Source organism: Canis lupus, chromosome 14, assembly GCF_011100685.1.
Source record: "Canis lupus familiaris isolate Mischka breed German Shepherd chromosome 14, alternate assembly UU_Cfam_GSD_1.0, whole genome shotgun sequence".
Taxonomy (NCBI): domain Eukaryota; kingdom Metazoa; phylum Chordata; class Mammalia; order Carnivora; family Canidae; genus Canis; species Canis lupus.
Window position 1 is genome coordinate 31,149,534 of NC_049235.1, and position 18,575 is coordinate 31,168,108.

General features: G+C 37.9%; 2 protein-coding genes across 7 annotated transcripts in view; one reads left to right on the forward strand and one right to left on the reverse strand.

The window, feature by feature from the left end:
- LRRC72 (leucine rich repeat containing 72) overlaps positions 1-11,019 on the forward strand; it is a 33,884-nt gene extending 22,865 nt beyond the window's left edge. For all 5 annotated transcript variants that reach the window (XM_038556996.1, XM_038556997.1, XM_038556994.1 and 2 more), the window contains 4 exons: positions 6,596-6,685; positions 7,596-7,748; positions 9,687-9,714; positions 10,795-11,019. In XM_038556996.1, the coding sequence (XP_038412924.1) occupies positions 6,596-6,685; positions 7,596-7,748; positions 9,687-9,714; positions 10,795-10,957 (434 nt within the window). In that variant the 3' untranslated portion in view covers positions 10,958-11,019. The remainder of the gene's footprint in view (positions 1-6,595; positions 6,686-7,595; positions 7,749-9,686; positions 9,715-10,794) is intronic.
- Positions 11,020-15,405: 4,386 nt separating this feature from the next.
- ANKMY2 (ankyrin repeat and MYND domain containing 2) overlaps positions 15,406-18,575 on the reverse strand; it is a 36,582-nt gene continuing 33,412 nt past the window's right edge. For both annotated transcript variants that reach the window (XM_038556991.1, XM_038556992.1), the window contains exons 9-10: positions 17,835-17,964; positions 15,406-16,557 (exon numbers count right to left, since the gene is read on the reverse strand). In XM_038556991.1, the coding sequence (XP_038412919.1) occupies positions 16,373-16,557; positions 17,835-17,964 (315 nt within the window). In that variant the 3' untranslated portion in view covers positions 15,406-16,372. The remainder of the gene's footprint in view (positions 16,558-17,834; positions 17,965-18,575) is intronic.

Genomic DNA, 18,575 nt, shown 5'->3' on the forward strand with positions numbered 1-18,575 from the left:
TTCCTCTTCATTTTCTGTTCATTTCTCAGAATTGCCTGAAACAATGTTTTGAATATGTGCCAAATGGTGTTGATGGTGGAGGTTCTGATCAGATCAATACATAGAGTAATTATAGTTTTCATTTGCTTTCAGTGCTAATCAGTAACATCTACTGTATTGAGGAGAAATGACTCATGTGCTTATACGTAGATTATTCAAAGCCAAATATTAAAATTATGCCAAGTTCATGAGAATTCCATGGGGTTTTTTGTTGTTAATCTAAGATCATGTTGATTTTCCCTTTGGAAAGAAGTTGGAGACAGATGTTCACAAACATACAGTAATCTGAGTTGATTCCCATATCCCACGCCTCCCTTCAGCAAATCTACTCAGGCCAGAAACTGGGCAGTTGGTCAAGACCATTCACCCCCACTTACCATCCTTACCCATTCACTAGTTATGATGTATCTATCACCACCCTTTCTTCTCCTCTTCCCCCATTTAAATAGGTTTTCATTATCTCTGGTTATTCCCATCTTATTCTTCTCAGTTCACGGGTCCAAGGGGCACGTTTCTATTGACTACACCCTGAATGGTGTCCCGTGGATCTGGCAACATGGCTGCCTTGTCCCCTTAGATGCCAAATAATCCCATGCTTATTTTTGAAACATGATAAGGTCTGTGAAAGACCCAGGACTGGCCTGCCTGTGTACTGGAATTATCTGGCCCTTGTGTGTTGAACAAATGCTTTGGTGATGAAAAGACTGTCTATGCTAGATCTGGAACTCTCATTTATCTTCATTTTTCCATATAATAGGAAACGAACTAGCTCTCTGGATCACCTTAAATATTAAGCTACCTCTGTAAGACATGTTTTTAAAGAGCATTTCTTGACATTAATGTTATTTGGAAGCAGTAACAAACTCAAAAATGGTTTTACTGTAGATTATGTAAATTAGACGATGAATTAATATGCTCACAGTCTAGAAAGTCTGCTAAGTAGTAAATAGATTTTAACAACATAACTGACATTTGAAATAATCATCATTATAACAACATATTTGAATGTCTTTCCCGTTGAGAAAATGCTTATTATAGTCTCATTTAAATCTTCACAGCAATCCTATGATGTGATTAGAATGATTTCCTCTTGAATGGTGGGAATGCAAGTCTTTGAGCTTTAACCAAACTACTAAGAAATGCCAAAACTTAAACTCATGCCTTATTTCTTTGTTTCACATTTATTCACTCACTTGCTTAATAAATATTTGTCATTTATTCATTCATTCAATAAATATTTATCATGCATTCACTACATGACACCCCAATACAAGGGGACACAACAGTCCCATGGTTTATGGTTTTATGTCTTTTGACCTAAATATTTCTTAGAGAGCTGAAGGAGCTTGATATGAAACTAATCAGATTGCTAAATGTAAGAACTCAATAATTTAAGCAATTTTACAAAACAAGACTCGGAAGCTAGCACTCAAGTTTGTCCTATCGTAGTCAACAGGATTATGCCCTGAATGAAGGTGCCTGGCCAGGGAGTGGGTAGTCTGAAATCCAGCCCATGCCTCTCTTGTTCACTGTGTATGCATGAGCACAGAACTGTGTCAGCCCTGATCTGGAGTACAGGAGTGCCTTTCCTAGTTCTCTGAGCCTGGTAGTTTAATTTCAAGTCCTTATCATTATCTGTCACAACAGTTTGAGTGACCTTTCCTTAAAATCATAGTGATTATAATTCAAGTTACATAACTACAATGGTTCCAACTGAGAATCTTTGTAGTGAGATTATTTTTTTGAAATGGAGAGAATGCTATGTCCAATTTCCCCCAAAGAAGCATTTTGAGAGAAGTCTTGGTAGCAAATACGCACATTGTGAACACTTTACTTGCCTCATTTTGGTTAAAGATACTCTATGGGAAAAAGTTCCTAGGTAATGAACTACTCATTGTATTGGGGCAGTAATGTGCCCAGATTAAGTTTCTCTGAGGTTCATTTGCAATCACAGATTAGATTCAGTTCATTAATTAAAATGAGAGATTCATGCACTTTCAAGCGTTAACATTTTTGCCTTTTCAAGCCATAAAACCCGCATAAAATGCTAAAGCGTTGTTGTTATTCCACTCCAATAACAAGGTCTTCAGAGGGTGAGAAAATAGCCTGGAGGGGAAACCTCTAATCCATTTTGGCATTTCCCCCTCCACTGGCGTCTGTGAGGAGGTTTGCCAAGAGATGGCCCAGGAGACACAGGGCCGGGAGCTTCAGGGAGGCCTAACCCAGCAGCCAAGTGTGAGGTCCTGGAACCTGGAATTCCTGACTTCCAGACTTCCAGGCTGAGTCAGGAGGGCCCCACCTCTTCTCTCCAGGAGGTCTGCCTTTCCATACCCTCCCTCCCCAGCTCCTGCTTCCTCTTCCCTGCCTTTCAGCAAAGTGGTTCTAATTCAGGATCTAATGTGTGTCCAAATCCTACTTCTTGGCTGAGATGACTTTCCCTGATCTTCCATCTCTCTGCTTCTTTCCCAGCACGTGGGCAAAACACCACCACCAGCAGGAGCCACAAAATACTTACATTCTCCTGTTCCTCAAGTTTTGCTCTCCTCATTTCTCTCAAATTTGCTTTGTTTCATTAAGCTCCACTGTTGGGAAGGACACTTGGACACCTGCATTCCATCATCTTTAAGAGTTGCTTCCTAGCAGTGCTTTAAGGACTCAACAGGAGCGATAGAGTGCCCCTCTCAGGAGAGGGCCTCCATTTTTTTCAGGTTCTGTTCTTAAACGTTTTCTTTCCTCCTACACTTGGCCCCAGTCCACTGCTGAGGGCAAATAGCCAGGAGCTGAAGAGGGACACCGAAATCAGGATAGGACTATGATCTCAATGGTCCCTTCATTTGAGCTTCTACCTGAAATGCCCTTCAAGGTGGGACCATCCCTCCCAAACAACAAAGCAGAAGAATCACCCAATAAAAAAGAGCCAAGTGGATCTTTGCTGTTTGTGTCAAAGAAGAGGATATTCTGACCCCTCCAACTCTCTTTAATCCCTGTGTTAGTCCAAGTTCATCTTTTAAAAGTCGGGGATGATTTCCATATTCAGTACAAACATGTGATGTTCAGTGGCCCACAGCATTCAAAGCAAGATGGTGGAAACAATGGAGATGCTGACTCTACTAAGTAACCTTGAGCCAGAACCTCAAAATCATAGTGTCTGACCATTGACAGCTAAGCTCACTTCCACAGGCTATTCTGTATAGATATAGAACATAACTGCTTTAAACTTACCTATCATTTTCCCCATCTATTAAAATGGATGTTTTGGGGCACATGGATGGCTTGGTTGGTTAGGCACTCAACTCTTGATTTCAGCTCATGATCTCAGAGTCCTTGAATCAAGCCCCATGTTGGGCTTCACCCTTAGTACACAGTCTGCTTGAGATTCTCTCTCTCTCTCCCTCTGCTCCTTCCCATGCTCTCTCCCTCTCTCTCAAGTAAATAAATAAATCTTTTAAAACAATGGGTGTTTGGTATATCATTAATCACATCAACTTTTTTCAAAGGTGGTCTTAAAAACTAATGTTCACTTTAATGATGGTTTCTAATTTAGCTTTAAAAGTTTTTGAAAATTGACTGAAGCCAATTACTTAGGTAACTTTTTTCTCCTCCGTTTCAATAATAAGTAGCATCACACATGTGACTCATGTAATTCAAGCTTGTGCAGTAAGGTAGTAGAGACATTTTGATATATTATTGGATACATGTAAATTGCTTAGACTCGGAATCCCAAATTAAGATAAGCAAGACAGTGCTGGCGCCACCGAGGTGTGCTCTATAAGTAGCCTAGAGGGAAAGTGGATTAAATAGTATTAACCTATTGAAAGTGAAAGTGTAAGCAATTTCACTTCATAGTTTCTAAAGGAATGTACCCATACATCACGGAAGGCTTTCAGAACTTTCAGACACAGGAAACCAATTTCATATCTTAGAAACTTAATTTATGGTAATTTTATAGCATCAATCCAAAACTCATAAATCCAAAATGATAAATGTTTATAGTATAGAAGGGGGGGAAAAAGAGTTGAAAATAAGATTGCTTCTTTCTAAAACTTAAGAGCAAGGAAAAAAGTGAAAAATCATAAAGATGAAACGCCTCTCAAATTATTTAATTCTATTTTTTTTAAAGTTAATTTAAGCAGGGGCTGGCCTAACAGCCCAGTGTTCTGACTTGCTGTCCTTTAGATTTTACATCAGGATGAGGTAGATGGTGAGCTACAATAAACACATCAAGTTTTCAGTCTTGAGATGCATTCTTAATAAGTCATGTAAGAGTAGTAAATCCAAATTTGATGTTTTGTTTAGCTGAAGCCAGCAGGTTTTCAATTTACATATAGAAGTGACTTATCTAAAGACCAGGAGGAGAAGCCAAGAAAATAAATGAAATAGGAACATTCTGAGAAGGAAAAGAGAATATGAAGGAGGGTGCAAAGAGTAAATGTTATTGGTACATTTCCTATTCACATCATAGGCAAGAGCAGACTCTACTCCTGGCTGCTTGAATGTCTGACGGGGTTATGAGGTGCCAGATGTGATTCTCCAACACAGTAACCACAGAGCAGACTTCTGCACTGAAGCATGTGTAATGCTTTCTTCCTCCAAAACTCTCATTAACAACAATTGTGTTTTGCTTTTACATCCTTGAAAGAGGTGCTTTTCTCTTTCTGGCTTAAACCACAATGCATGATCCCCGTTTTAAAATCTGTCCATATTACTGGCTTAATATACATCCACCCATTCTACTCCTTGTCCAGTAGTTATAATTATTCATTACCACTGTGAATTCCTTCCCTTTTAGATTAAAATTTAAACCCTTTTTGTCAGCCGAGAAATTTTGAAAAGTTTCCATTTCACTTTTCCTCTCACTTCCCCCACTGCATACATATTTCCTATCTTTTAAATTCTTTGTTGCTCCTGGCTTTACCTTTTCTTTAATGCCTAATTCTGATAGTTTTTGTTTATTAAGCACCAGATGTCTTCCGACGATGCCTGCTTTAAGTCCCTCTAAAGCTCAAGTTTTCCACGGGGAATAGTTATATGTAATGATTTTATTAGCCAGAAAAATTTGTGTTTATATGGTAAAATCAAAATGTTATGTAACCTACAGGAAAAACATCTAGATGATTTTGCTAAAACTTTTTCAAGTTTTGGCAAAATAGTTTGTTGTTTTTAAGCATACCCCCATCTTCTTTATCTTGCCAACTGTCTTTTCCTGGGCTTCTAATGCCTAATATTTTCATGCTTTTATCAAGCCTCTCTCTATTTTATAGTCAAATGCTACAGCACTACTCCGAAATTTAACATGTACAGTAAATGAGCCCCATTTTGTGAGAGTATTGCAGTTGTACAATGGCTGGAACTCTTTGTACTACTGCCACCTAGTGGTTCTCCTCACCGAATGTATTTTCCAAAAGTGTTTTCTAGAAGTTGCATGTAGACAGAATCCAATAGCTAAAGACACCCCCGTGGAAATCATAAAAGTTTTATTTCACATTGTACTAAAGTAACCCTGTTTAATACATCTATGGGGGGATAGAGAAAATTCTTTTCTTTTTCCATAAAAGTAAAACCCTCACAACTTCTAGTTGAAGATTTAAAAAAAATATACCTGCATACAGATGCCTAAAGAATGTGACGTCAAAAAAAAAAGAATGTGACGTCAGAAACGACAGGAGCTCTGCTACATGGGCTTGCCTCCCACCTCCAGCCACTGTGATAGCGTGACTCATTAGGTATCTTGGCACCTGAGCAAAGGAGGTTAGAGGCATGTGCGTCTGGCCAGAGGTAGACAAGATGCAAGATCAGCACCTGCTCAGCTCTGCTCCTGCTGAGATCTGAAGCTGCTAGGGGTATTTACATGCTCTGAACCATGTGCAATGGTTTTAAGTGGAGAAAGAAAACTGTATCAGGTCAGTGTACTGCACCTCTGCCCATCTCCACAGGGCACCCTTGTGACCTTTGAGACTGGAAGAAGAGAAGCAAGTGAACAAAATTCTTTAATGAAGAACAGCATCAAGACCTCCACAGAGGTGACGGGTGGCTCCCTCAGTTGAGCAGCTGCCTTCAGCTCTAGTCATGATCCCAGAGTCCTGGGCTCCAGTGCTGCATGAGGCTCCCTGCTCAGTGGGGAGTCAGCTTCCCCCTCTTCCCTTACCCCTCTCCCAGCTTATTCTCTTTCAAATAAATAAAATCTTAAAAAAAAAAAAAAAAAGACCTCTACAGAGCTGATATCTTGTCCTTCCTTTACTAATTAACTTAAGGACATGTTAAAATTTTCCTCATTTGTGGTAGATCTGGGTCAACACTATGTCCCCAGCACCTCACATAGTTCTTGGTATATAGTAAGCACTCAGAAAATATTTGTTGAATGAATGAATTTAACAAATGGGAAATAAGTGCTGCTCTGAATAAATGCATTTGGTTAGGCCATTGGTTTGGTCTATGAAGCAAAAGCTTTACATGTACTTAGGTTTCATATTAATTCTGCAATTTCCTATATTTTATCAAATGATAAAAGAAACTGGTTTTGAAATATGACATCTTAATTTGGATTCTTTCTTTGCAGGTCTCTACCAAAACCCTTTGTGCCAATATAACCTGTACCGTTTATATATAATCAACCACCTTCCAGGAATAGAATTTCTTGACCAAAATCGTAAGCATACATCTTTCAGAGAAATATTTGAAAGGCAGCCTTATAAATCACTAGTTTAAAAATGCAGAAGGTCTTTGAAAATAATCATCTTTGTAAAGGAAAGTTTTTCAATTATTTAGTTTTGAAGTTTTTGACCTGTAAAATATGCCCTAGTTTAGGATTTCATTTCTCTTGATCACTATGTTGAAAAGGCCATCTAAGTGTGAGGAAAGGTCTTCTGTTCCTGAGTTTGACATGAATGTGTTGAATGCCAAATCATCTATTCCTGGCATTTTAGTGTTTTATTTCAAAAATGAGAGAATTGGACTAAATCTCTTAAGGCTTATTTAAATTCTAAAAATAGTATTCTTTGTTATCTCAATGATTTCTTTATGAATACAGTTTAAACACTGTAGATAAACTAGTATGTCTGATTTATACAAGTCACAAAGATAATCAACCTCACTGCATCACCCTTTACATTTGGGTGGAGCTTCTTTTACCTCCAAATGTATATTGCCCATCTCTCTACTTATCTTCCATCTCTATAGGTTTGAACATTCTTAATAATTAATTACTAACTTCCTAATGAGGAAATATAAAACCTAATGTTTATTATTCCTGTTATTCCTCACAGCCCTGAGGAGCTGAACGAATGTATCATATATGTGATTTCAACCATCCATGGTGATGTGTTAGAAAGTGCTTGGGGTACACTGGGAATATCTGTGCCTTACAACATGAGTGGCATTTGTTTATTAAGCATTTATAAGATTATGGAAATAATTGTGATTGCCCTTCACAGTTTTGGCAGGATGTTCACATATAACATACTTTAGATAAACGCATTATTGAAAGTGTTCAACTGTATTCTGAATCACTCTGCATCTCTACAATGCTATGCAATAACATTACTTTTTGCATTTGTCAGAAGTTACAGAAAAAGAAAGAAGATCAATGATTACCATTTTTAACCATAGAAGGACTCATATTGTTCAATCAATAGCATTCCAAAGAAGAGTAGATGCCTCATGGAATCCTAGAGCACCATTTAAGCAAAAACCATCCCAGAGAGTACCTCCAGGTATTTGGAAAAAAAAAAAAAAAAAGATGAAATTAAAATTCCTCCAACTTTTGGCTGATCTAATTATAATAGTAACAACTGAAATTTACAATAAGCTAAGCACCTAGTGAAATAAATATTCCCAATGTTATTAGTCAAATTAAAGCAATATGCAATTTTATCTGCATTTGCATATATTAAGTGAAGTAATGTGGTAACAATGAGATATTACCTTGAAGTTCTCACTTCAGTATCTAGTGTGTATGAAATACTCAGTTAATAAGCTATGCTTACTATTACCACGATCACCAGTTTCACCAATTAAAGCTATAAGTTTTTGATAACATGGAAAAAAGCGTTAAGAAATAAAGATCATTTACAATTTCTTCACCCAGAAATAACCACCATTAATGTTTGGGTTGGATTCATATACACAGTCATTATATACAAATATAACTTGAATATCTTCAGTGATGTTTCATCTGTTGGAATTTAAGTTCTTACATGCAACAGAAATCCAACATCAATGACTTAAGGAAATAGCGATTTTTCTCACAAAGCAAAGAATACAAAGGTAGGGTATTAGTGCAAAAGTCAGCAGTAATCATCAGTGTTCAAGAATATATCTCTCTTTTGTCCTACTCTTTGGGTATTTTTTGGTTACAAGGTGGCTGTTACACCACTAGGACACTCTCCTATATATCCCAAATTCCCATATCATACCTAAAAAAAATAATTTGTGTACTCATATTACATAATATATAATAATATATATTTAAAGTTTCCCGGTATTTCCAATATGGCTGCTATAGCTGCTTTTTCAAAGCAATCCAGTCAGAGGTTCATAATTATATTTGGTTGTTACGGACCTTTACTCTTTTTAAACTTCGTAGATTTCTAAATTTGTTTCCATGACTTTTTCAGGGACCAGGCCAGTTATACTGTAGAATCCATCATTCTCTATGCTTGTTTTCACAAGATGTCATTGAACTTGTTCCTTTATCCATTACATGTCCCAGAGAAGAGAAAGAAAAAAAAAAAATGTCTGTAGGACATGTTCAGGATGCAGAAGTGTAGCATAGAGCAGGGGTTCTCAAAGTGTGATCCCTAAACCAGTAAGGAAGCATCATTTGTGAAGGGAATGATGCCATGAGCTCTTCTAAGGCAGAGGCTGTTTGCTCCCTGCTGCTTGCAGATTGGCAAGACTCATATTGTGGACTTCAGTGGCCCAACAGGTGCTGGTACATTCCATGTCTAGCCTGGCACTAGGCCTTTGGAGAGGAATGAACAAAGCAATGACTGTCTCTGGAAGATACCATAAGAAATCCCAGCTTTGAGGACAGCCTTTGAGCTCCCAAAGCTAGGGAAGATGGAGATTCTTGTGATCTAGGATTTGTTTATTCTATTTCTTTGAAGTTAATGCCAAGAATCCAAATGGTTTAAACTGCCCTAAATATTTCTCCTCATTTGGTCTGTTAGTTCATTTATAGATACATGTGTCTATCTGAAAAAAGAGGATTGGTTTCTGTATGAGACTCCATATCCTAATTACAAAAATCCCCAGTTGGATTCCACTGGAAACTTAATTGATTAAGCCTCCTGTTCCCAGAGTTTTGAGATCTGTATTGAATTAAAGAATTTGCCTCAGAATTTAAGCTAATCCAAGGCACTATATCTAAGAAAGGTCCAGTTTGAGTTTAGGTAGTATCAAGGCATTTTTGAAGGATTGAACTATTCATCTAAATGACCATTCAAGGTCACAGGCATTAAGGAGGGCACATGAGGTGATGAGCACTGGGTGTTATACTATATATTGGCAAATTGAATTTAAATTTTAAAAAATGACCATTCAAAAACCAGAAAGTTGTGCTCTAGACTTTTCCTTTATAGCACTGTTCCATTGTTTTTAAATGCTGAATAAATGTTTGAAAAATACTAACAGAAATGTATTTTTTTTAGACTTTGCATTTGCGAATAATGTAGACAAGTAAGTGATTTTTTAAACTTTACTTTTATTATCAAATTATTTCATAATTGTATGTACTTTAAATTACCTTCATTTCCTAAAATACATTTTGGTTAGTTAAATTTACATTTAGTTAAAGAATGACTAACTGATGGATGGGAAAAATTACTGTCTTTCTATGACAAATAAGCACAAGCTATTTACTCATATTTGACATATTTAGGTTTTGGATATTATTATTTTAACCAGGAATAAATTAAAGTCTGATTCAATGCATAAAATATAAAACCTAAGACTTACTAGCAAATTATAAATGTATAATGTTCCTCTAAATATGTTCAGTGAGAGCAGTTATATAGATAAACATTTTATATTCACCGGAATTTACATTTTCTTTTTTTTTTTTTAAAGATTTTTATTTATTTATTCATAGAGACACAGAGAGAGAGAGACAGAGACACAGGCAGAGGGAGAAGCAGGCTCCATGCAGGGAGCCTGACGTGGGACTTGATTCCGAGTCTCCAGGATCACGCCCTGGGCCGCAGGCGGCGCTAAACTGCTGAGCCACTGGGGCTGCCTGGAATTTACATTTTCAAAAGCAAATGCTTCATTAAACTATGGAAAACTTTTCAAACTCATGCATATTGATGAATTTTAAAATCATCATTCTTTTTCAATTTTGCACTTAGGTTTTTCTTTGGTTTCAGGGTTGAAAAATATATCCCCAAACACGTTTTTAAAATAATACATAACAGAGAAATAATATCTAACAAAATATATTTAAGATACTAATATGCATATGGCATCTAGAAATATTTTAATCATCTAACACTGATTTCAAATCATAAACACATTAATGTGTGAGATCTAAACTGAAATAGCTGATCCCAAATATGTTCAAAGACTGAATTTTTAAAAATAAACAATATATATAGGAAAAATAACATTCATAGTTCTGAAAGTCATTTGTCAGTAGAAGCCCAAAGTTGTTAGTGGTACGATGCTCCAAAGAGCATAGAAAAATATGGCATTTATTTGTTTAAATTAAAATTTCTCTGTAGCTTAATGGATATTTTTTTTGACATATTGCCATTTTTGCAGAACTGTGTTTGATGACCCAGAAGATGCTGTGTTCATAAGGTCCATGAAGAGATCAGCTATGGCTACTACCTCCCTGAACTGGGACACGGTTCCAACACGAGAGGAAAAATACCTTGATGAGAAAGGCACAGAGCCTCAAATGCTTACAGTTACTCTGAGATAACCTCTGGTATTTCTAGAAATCCTAGTGGTTTTCTGTTATTAAACTTCTCTGTTTATTATATATTTATTCTATTATAACATGTGAATGTAAACAGCAACACCACTAATATAGTCCCTATACATTTTATGTTTTTGTTAAAGTAAAATGTATATACAGAAATGTACACAAATCAAGTGTTCAGCTCAACAAAATTTTCAAAAAATGAACATGTTCATGTAACAGCAGCCCTAGATCAAGAAATAGACTATTACCAGCACATGAAGTGCTTCTTCATTCCTGTTACCAGTCCTATTACCTATTAGTAGGAATCACTGTTATGATTTCTAAGCTGTAAATTAATTCTGTCTGTCTTTGAATGATTTCATTTAAATCTTTCTGGTTTCTCTTACTCAATACTATAAAATTCACCCATGTTGTTGCTAGAGACAATAGCTTTATCATTCTCATTGCTGCATGGTATTCCATTGTATGATTACACCACAATTTATTTATCCAGTCTATTGCTTTTTATGTCACCTTTAAAGGCATGTGCCAGTTCTGGGTGTGGGCTAATGATGTGAGGTTGGCCTAGCTGGAAGCCTGCTGCTAGGAGAGAGACCAGAAAAGCTTTTATCATTTGCATGGTGCTAAGAGACAAAATGCACAGCTGGTTTTCCCCAGCTAAGCTAAAAAGCTAGACCAAAAGCTTATAAAAAGCAGAGTAACATTTCCTCCTATCTGATGGTGCTTAGACACCACCACAATGTAACACACACAGAATAGAGACACACTGTAGAGGTGAGGCTGAAACCAAGCAGGCAGGGGATGGAAGCCCTAGGGGGAACGGTGCACTGTCCCTGAGACTCTGTAACCTTTCACCTGTGGCACTTAGGATTCTATACAAAACCAGAAAATTCAGGAATGGCCCCTGACAGAGTGTTGTACCTGGGGTAAGGAAAAGATATTTGTTTTGGTCATTGGTATGGGTGAGCGGCTCAAGATAAAAGTGATATAGTATGTGGATCCCAAGATTTGGTCAGAGAAAGGATTGAAATGTTCTCTTGTTCTCTCCTCTGGATCACTTATTCTGTAAGAAGCCAGCTACCATGTTGTGAGGACATTTATGCAGTCCTCTGGAGAGCTTCACCGGTGAGGAACTGAGGCCATGTGAGGGACTAAATCCTGTTGCCACAACCATATGAGTGAGCCATCTTGCAAGCAGCTCCTCTGGATCTAATTACATCTTCAGATGACTGCACTCCTGGCTGAAAGCTGTATTGCACCCTCCTGAGAAATGCCCAGTCAGAATCACTCAGTTAAGCTGTTCCTGTATTTCTGGCCTGCAGAAACTACATAAGATAATGCTTATTGATGCTTCAAGCTTGATAAGTTCAGGGGTAATTTCTTACATAGCAATAGGTAACTAATAGAATAACTCAGTATAACCCATGGTGCTAGCAGTATTTGTGGTAGGTAAGGATGTTTGGTGAAGCCTGGCAAACTCTAAGAAAGTCACGGTGCAGTCTCAAAAGTCTCAAAAGTTTCTTGAGTAAGGCCATACTACCTTCAGCAGAGAACTAGTCATTGTTCGAAGAGCAGTTTTAGGCAAATTACTGCATCTGCCCTAATACTAACAGCCTGACCAATGAACATCAGGTAACTTTGACCAAAGCTACTAATCATGAGCTGAGTACTATCAGACCCACCAAGCAATAGATGGTGGGTGGCCAGAGCAGCAACTTATTTCATGATGGAAATGGTGGTATATTTGGAATTAGATTCAAGCTGGCCCATAAGTTGCATAAGCAATATTCATTTTGAATTAGATTGCAGTATGTTGGATATTATAATCTCCAGGTTAACAACTAAAAGAATTGTGAAAGTGTGTAGCTTGATATTTTATTTTTAAACCTGCAATTGCTGAAAAGGATGAAAAAATTATTCCAATTACAAAAATAGGGCTAGCAAATGTTAATCTCCTTGTAAAAGAACTAATGGGAGAACGTCTCCTTTATATGAAGAAAAAGATTTCCTTAAAATGCACTCATATTTCATATTCAGTAATGAAGGGCTGCAGAGTGGCTGTGATTTGAAGATATTGTAATAAATACCATGTAGGGACAAACACAAAAGAGAAGACACGATCCTGACTTAAGTAACCTAAAACTCTACAAAACGCAACACACAATTAAGATGGTGCTCTAAGTTCTTTGTTTTAAGCAACAGAGAACCATTCAAGCTGATTGAAGTTTTCAGTTGACTATTTCAGGATCCATCAGCTCTCATGACCAGGAAACAGAAAATATCAACTTACAGATCCATATACAGGGTAGCGGCTAATGGTTGGGGCTCTAGAATCAGACCCAGCTGAGTTCTTCTGCTTACTAGTTGTTACTTGGACAAGTTAGCTAACTTCTCTAAGCTTTCATTTCCTCTTAATGGTAAGAACAGTTAATTCATAAAATTTCAAGGATTAAGTTAGACAACGGACATAAAGTCTTAGGTAGAGTGGCTTTCTCAGTCAGTGCTTGGTATATGTCAGCCAATACTCTCATTCTTTTCCCAAGAGCAGTTGTGTCCTTTAGGAATTATACCTGATGTCATAGACTGAATGCTTGTGTCCTTACACCAAAAAAAATCTGTATACTGAAATCTAACCCTCAACATGATGGTATCTGGAGGCAGGGCCCTTGGGTGGTAGTTAGGTCATGAGAGTAGAGCCCTCATGAAGGGGATTATGCCTTTTTAAGAGGCCAGAAAGCTGGCTACCCTCTTCCACTATGTGAGAACAGAGCAAGAAAATGGCCTTCTGTAGACAGGAAGAGGGTATTCACCAAAAGCTTGACCACTGTGATGTCTTCTAGCATCCACAACTATGCAAAATACATGTTTATGATTTAAGCCACCCCAATTTATGGTAATTTGTTTTGTAGCACCCAAAGTAAGACACCTGGTGTCCTAGTCAGGGTTCTCCAGAGAAACTGAATTAATAGGGTATATGCATAGAAAGAGAGAGAGTGATTTAAGGAATTGGTTCATGATATTTTGGGGGCTGGCAAATACAGAATTTGCAGGGCAGGCCAAGACAGGCCAGAAATTTAAGAATGAGTTGATGTTGCAGTTTTGAGTCTGAAATCTGGCAGTCCTTTATTGGGACTTATTTTGATCTGTACTATTGGTACGTCCATCTTGTCAGCTTCTTCAGCATCATTACTGGATATATGAGGCAAAAAACAAAACAAAACAAAACAAAAGCCTCAGAGAAAAAACAAAATGTCATTGCTTGGATCCTGAGGTCCCCAGCCAGTCTGCCTCATTTCTCTATCCTACAGTCTTATGTTTGTTTGATATATAATATCCAGGATTTTAGTTTTACTTAGTAGAAGAAATAGAGGAAAGTATGTCTATTCTGCTTCCCAGAAGCAAAAGTGTTTGGATTATTTTAAAGATTTATTTATTTGAGAGAGAGAGAGCGAGCATGCAGCAGGGGGGAGGGGCAGAGCAAGAGGGAGAAGCAGACTCCCCAGTAAGCAGGGAGCCCCATGTGGGGAGTAGCATCCCAGGACCAGGGATCATGACCTGAGCTGAAGGCAGACACTTAACCAACTGAGCCACCCAGGTGCTCCAAGAAAAATTTCTTGATAGCTTATTGAAAATAACTCAACATGGTTTTAAAAAAAAATGAATTGATGACCACCTATTTTGACGGTATTATAATGGAAACATCTATTTGAGATTATGTATAATAAAGGAAGGGAGTATAATCAGAATCATTGTCTCTTAAACTCCATTTTCAGACCACCTCTTCCCTGAAATATATCTGTAGAAAATTTTAATGTTGACATGGCTTACACCTGAAGTCCCCTTCGTCCACTGGCAGTTACAGCGGTGTTAGAGTTCTGATTCATGTCAGCATTCACTTCGATGAAGGGAAAAAGTACCTCTACATTGCCACACCTCTTGCTTTTCCTATTTCTTCCTGCTTTTTCATAACCCCCCATAGTATCCGAAGACAGGCATCATGTTAACACAAAATGGCGGTAACACAAACACACACACACAAAAACAATTAAAAACCAGATAATGCACATAAAAAAGATTGGTGAGGCTTGTCACAACTGACAAGTTTAGGTGCAATCTGCCTGCTGAATTCCTACCCAGTTAACCCTTCACACTGAATTCGCTCACCTGATGTCTTTCTGGAGCAGCGTGCTAGAGGGCGTGCAGAAGGTGTGGTGCTGGGGCTGGAAGAAGTCACTGAGAGGAAGGAAGAAGAGAGCCAGCAACTCAGAAGAATATGACCAGTGCAGTGAGGTGGGAAATGCAGTCATTTTGATTTACAATTGTACACATGGAAATACTCATTACTCTGTTTTCTAGTCTTGGCTGAATTTCCCAAAATGTAAGTTCTCTTAATATTTCTCTAATATCTGCCATCCCTCGATAGCAATGAGCCAGGAAACAAGATGTGGAGCTGGTTATATCAGTAGGCACGATTTATTTGACAATCATCACAAGAAACTCTGAAACGCAGTGCTATCTTCGGCGATCAGGCCCTAGCTCTGCTTCTGTACTGCATATGCTAAAAACTGGTGCCAGCACATTCTAAAAGTGACAGTTATAAATCAGTCTCTGGGCAGGAAGAGCCCAATGAAAAGCTTACAGGAAGATAAAAGTCTTTCAAGTAGAATATGGCACATGAATTGGTGTTATAACTGGGGACACACTATGTTTAGCCATTATTTAATCTGAAATTTCATGAAACATCCTTTTTAATGCACATGCTGAGATAATCGTGGCTAGGCCTTAGTTCTGACATTTCTGAAGGTACAAATACTAAAGATAAAACGTGACTGCAAGAACCATATAAAGTTTAGACTGCTCAGGATTGTTTCTATATAAATCTACAGTGAGCTGAACTGTGACAGATCCTGTAACATACAACTTTTTGCTTCATGTCATTGCATCTAAATAAGACTTCACTATTGTAAATGCTATTTATATGCATCTTATTCACATATAAGTTATGATTCATTTACCCATCTCAGTGGCTAGAAAATCCTTTCTGAAGATCTCTCTCCTACACCTGTTTTGCTTGTCCCTTTGTTCCCCAGAGCCTATATTTCTTCTTTAAAGGGATTTCTTTGGCTTTGAGAACAATGGCTGGGAAGCTGGCCTCAGAAAGGGAATAAAAATGTTTCTTTGATACTTTGAAATAAAAATTTTCCCTTGGAGTATCTGTCCAATTACAGTACAGCAATCATTAGGAAATCAGGGCATGGTAGACAGAGCTTTGCTTGAAGGCATCTATTCTAGGAAACATGGAATCCTGCCATGGTGCCATGCGGTGTCACGAGGCAGTGAGGACACAGTCACATGAGCTTTCCAGCTACCTGCCAGGGTATGAACCGTCCATGATGGCACCTGCTCTGGCTTTCACTCCTCAGATTCCTGTGGACCTGCAGGAGCATCCTGTAAGCCATCCAACCCAGCTGCATTCTGAGGGTGTTCTTTCTCCCCTTCCACAGAATCCTTAGGGTTACAATCCTCTTGGGAGATTCCTGCTTCAGCTTCTGGCTGCTCTTCATTAACACAATTAGAATTGACATCAAGTTTGCCATCTGATAAAAAGGGGGAAAAAAAGGTCATTTTGTTATTCCTACCAGGTATCAGTCTCTCTTCTAAATGCTTTACTTGTATTAAACTATTTAATCCTCACAACAGCCATGTGAGGTAAATGATTTCTGCTATCATTATTATCATGATTTTTAACAAATGGGGAAAACGAGAGAGAAGGGTTTGGCAACTTGCTCAGAATTTCACAGCCAGTACAGCAGCAGCAGCAGGATTTGGACTCAGGCCTCTGGCTCCACAGCCAGGCCTTAAATCGAAATGCTTGTCTGGGTCTGACAAAATGTGCATTCAAATCCAGCTTTGCCATGAATTAGCTTGAAGTCTTTGGGTAGGTTATTGCCTGTGCAGGGTTGTTTCCTTGGTCCAGAAAACAGAAGAAAGCACAGCAGTCAGAAGGCCTGACTATTCTGTTAACAATTTATTTGTACAAATTAAGTTTAATTTTGTGCAAATCATTCAATTCTACTAATAGCATTTTTCAAGCAGGTCGTAAAGGCAATGCGGTCTTCTGAGGGGGGATGTGGAAGTACTTTGTATCAGAGTCAACTGGGCAACTTTTTCAAACTAGATGCACTCTGCAGAACCTATGATATATTCTCAGGGGTGAGGCACAGGAGTGGAGGTGGTTTTCCACTATAGTCTGTGAATCATTGCTGAAGCAATTCACTTTCTGGTAAAAATGAGTCATACACCTCATAAGGGAGGGAGAGAAAAAATAATATGGAACTCAATGCCCAGACACTTATAGAAACTTAATCTGTACATTTGATCTGCAATGTAATCTGTAATTTATAAATTTACTCTATAATTTCACCAAACCTTTGTACTTTAATTAAAATAAATAGATAAATAAATGTTCCCAACCTTGAAATCCTTGGGTAGCCATGAGGGGAAATTTAATTATTTCCTTAGTCAAAGACCTTAACATCCTTTGTGAGCAAATATAAGTAAATACTTATCTAGAGTCCCATTGCTGCAGAGCATTCTCATGAGTCAGAATGTAGAATACAGAATAAACTATTCCTTAGAATTCTATACCTCTCTGTCTTCCAGTGACTTCTAGGCTAACCATATTCTATACATTATCCCAACAACCCTAAATAAGTACACATTTAAATGTCATTCTTCTATTGGTCATCTCCAAGTCTCCTTGGTCCCCCCCACCCCAAAGAAGACTTGGTTCCTTGGTGCCTGTGTTAATATCATTAATAATATCATTCTTCCCAATGAGGAGCAGTATATATATCGCTTTTTATATACTTACTGTTTTCCTCTTCACTCTTTTCTTTGGCAGCTTCCAATTGTTGTTTTTCATAAATGTCCTTTAGATTCTTACAGATTTTCTTATGTGCAAACCAGTGTGTTTTCTGGCAGGTTTGATCACAATATATTACCTGAAAACAGTTGTAAGTTTATTTCACTTCAAGAGCTGTGATTGCATGATATTCCAACTACGTCATTAAACCAAGAACTATACTGTAAAAAAATGTGGTTTCCCGTGCTTTCCTTTATTTTTATTTTTTTAAAGATGTATTTATTTTGATAGAGAGTGAGCATGCCAGAGCAGGGAGAAGGAGGTTGAGCAGAGGAAGAGAGAGTCCCAAGCAGTCCATGCTGAGTGTGGAGCCCAACACAGGGCTTGATCCTACGACCCTGAGATCAAGACCTGAGCCGAAACCAAGAGTTGGACATTCAACCAACTACACCCCCCAGGTAGCCCCAAGCTTTCTGTTAAAACCATGATGCACACTAATTTATATTTTTAATTTTTAGCTTACACTTTATAACAATGCATATATAATAAGTGGTCTACCAAAGACTAACAAATGATTTATGAAGAGCCTACTATGTGTCAGAATTATACAATGACAAGGAAGATAGTTGTCTCAGAGGAAACTAGGGTTGAGAAAAAGCTGGATGGAGCAGCATTGAGAGAGGCAGATACTCAACAACATGATTTACATCCTAGTATAGGTCATAACAGTGATAGGAGCACAGAGGAAGC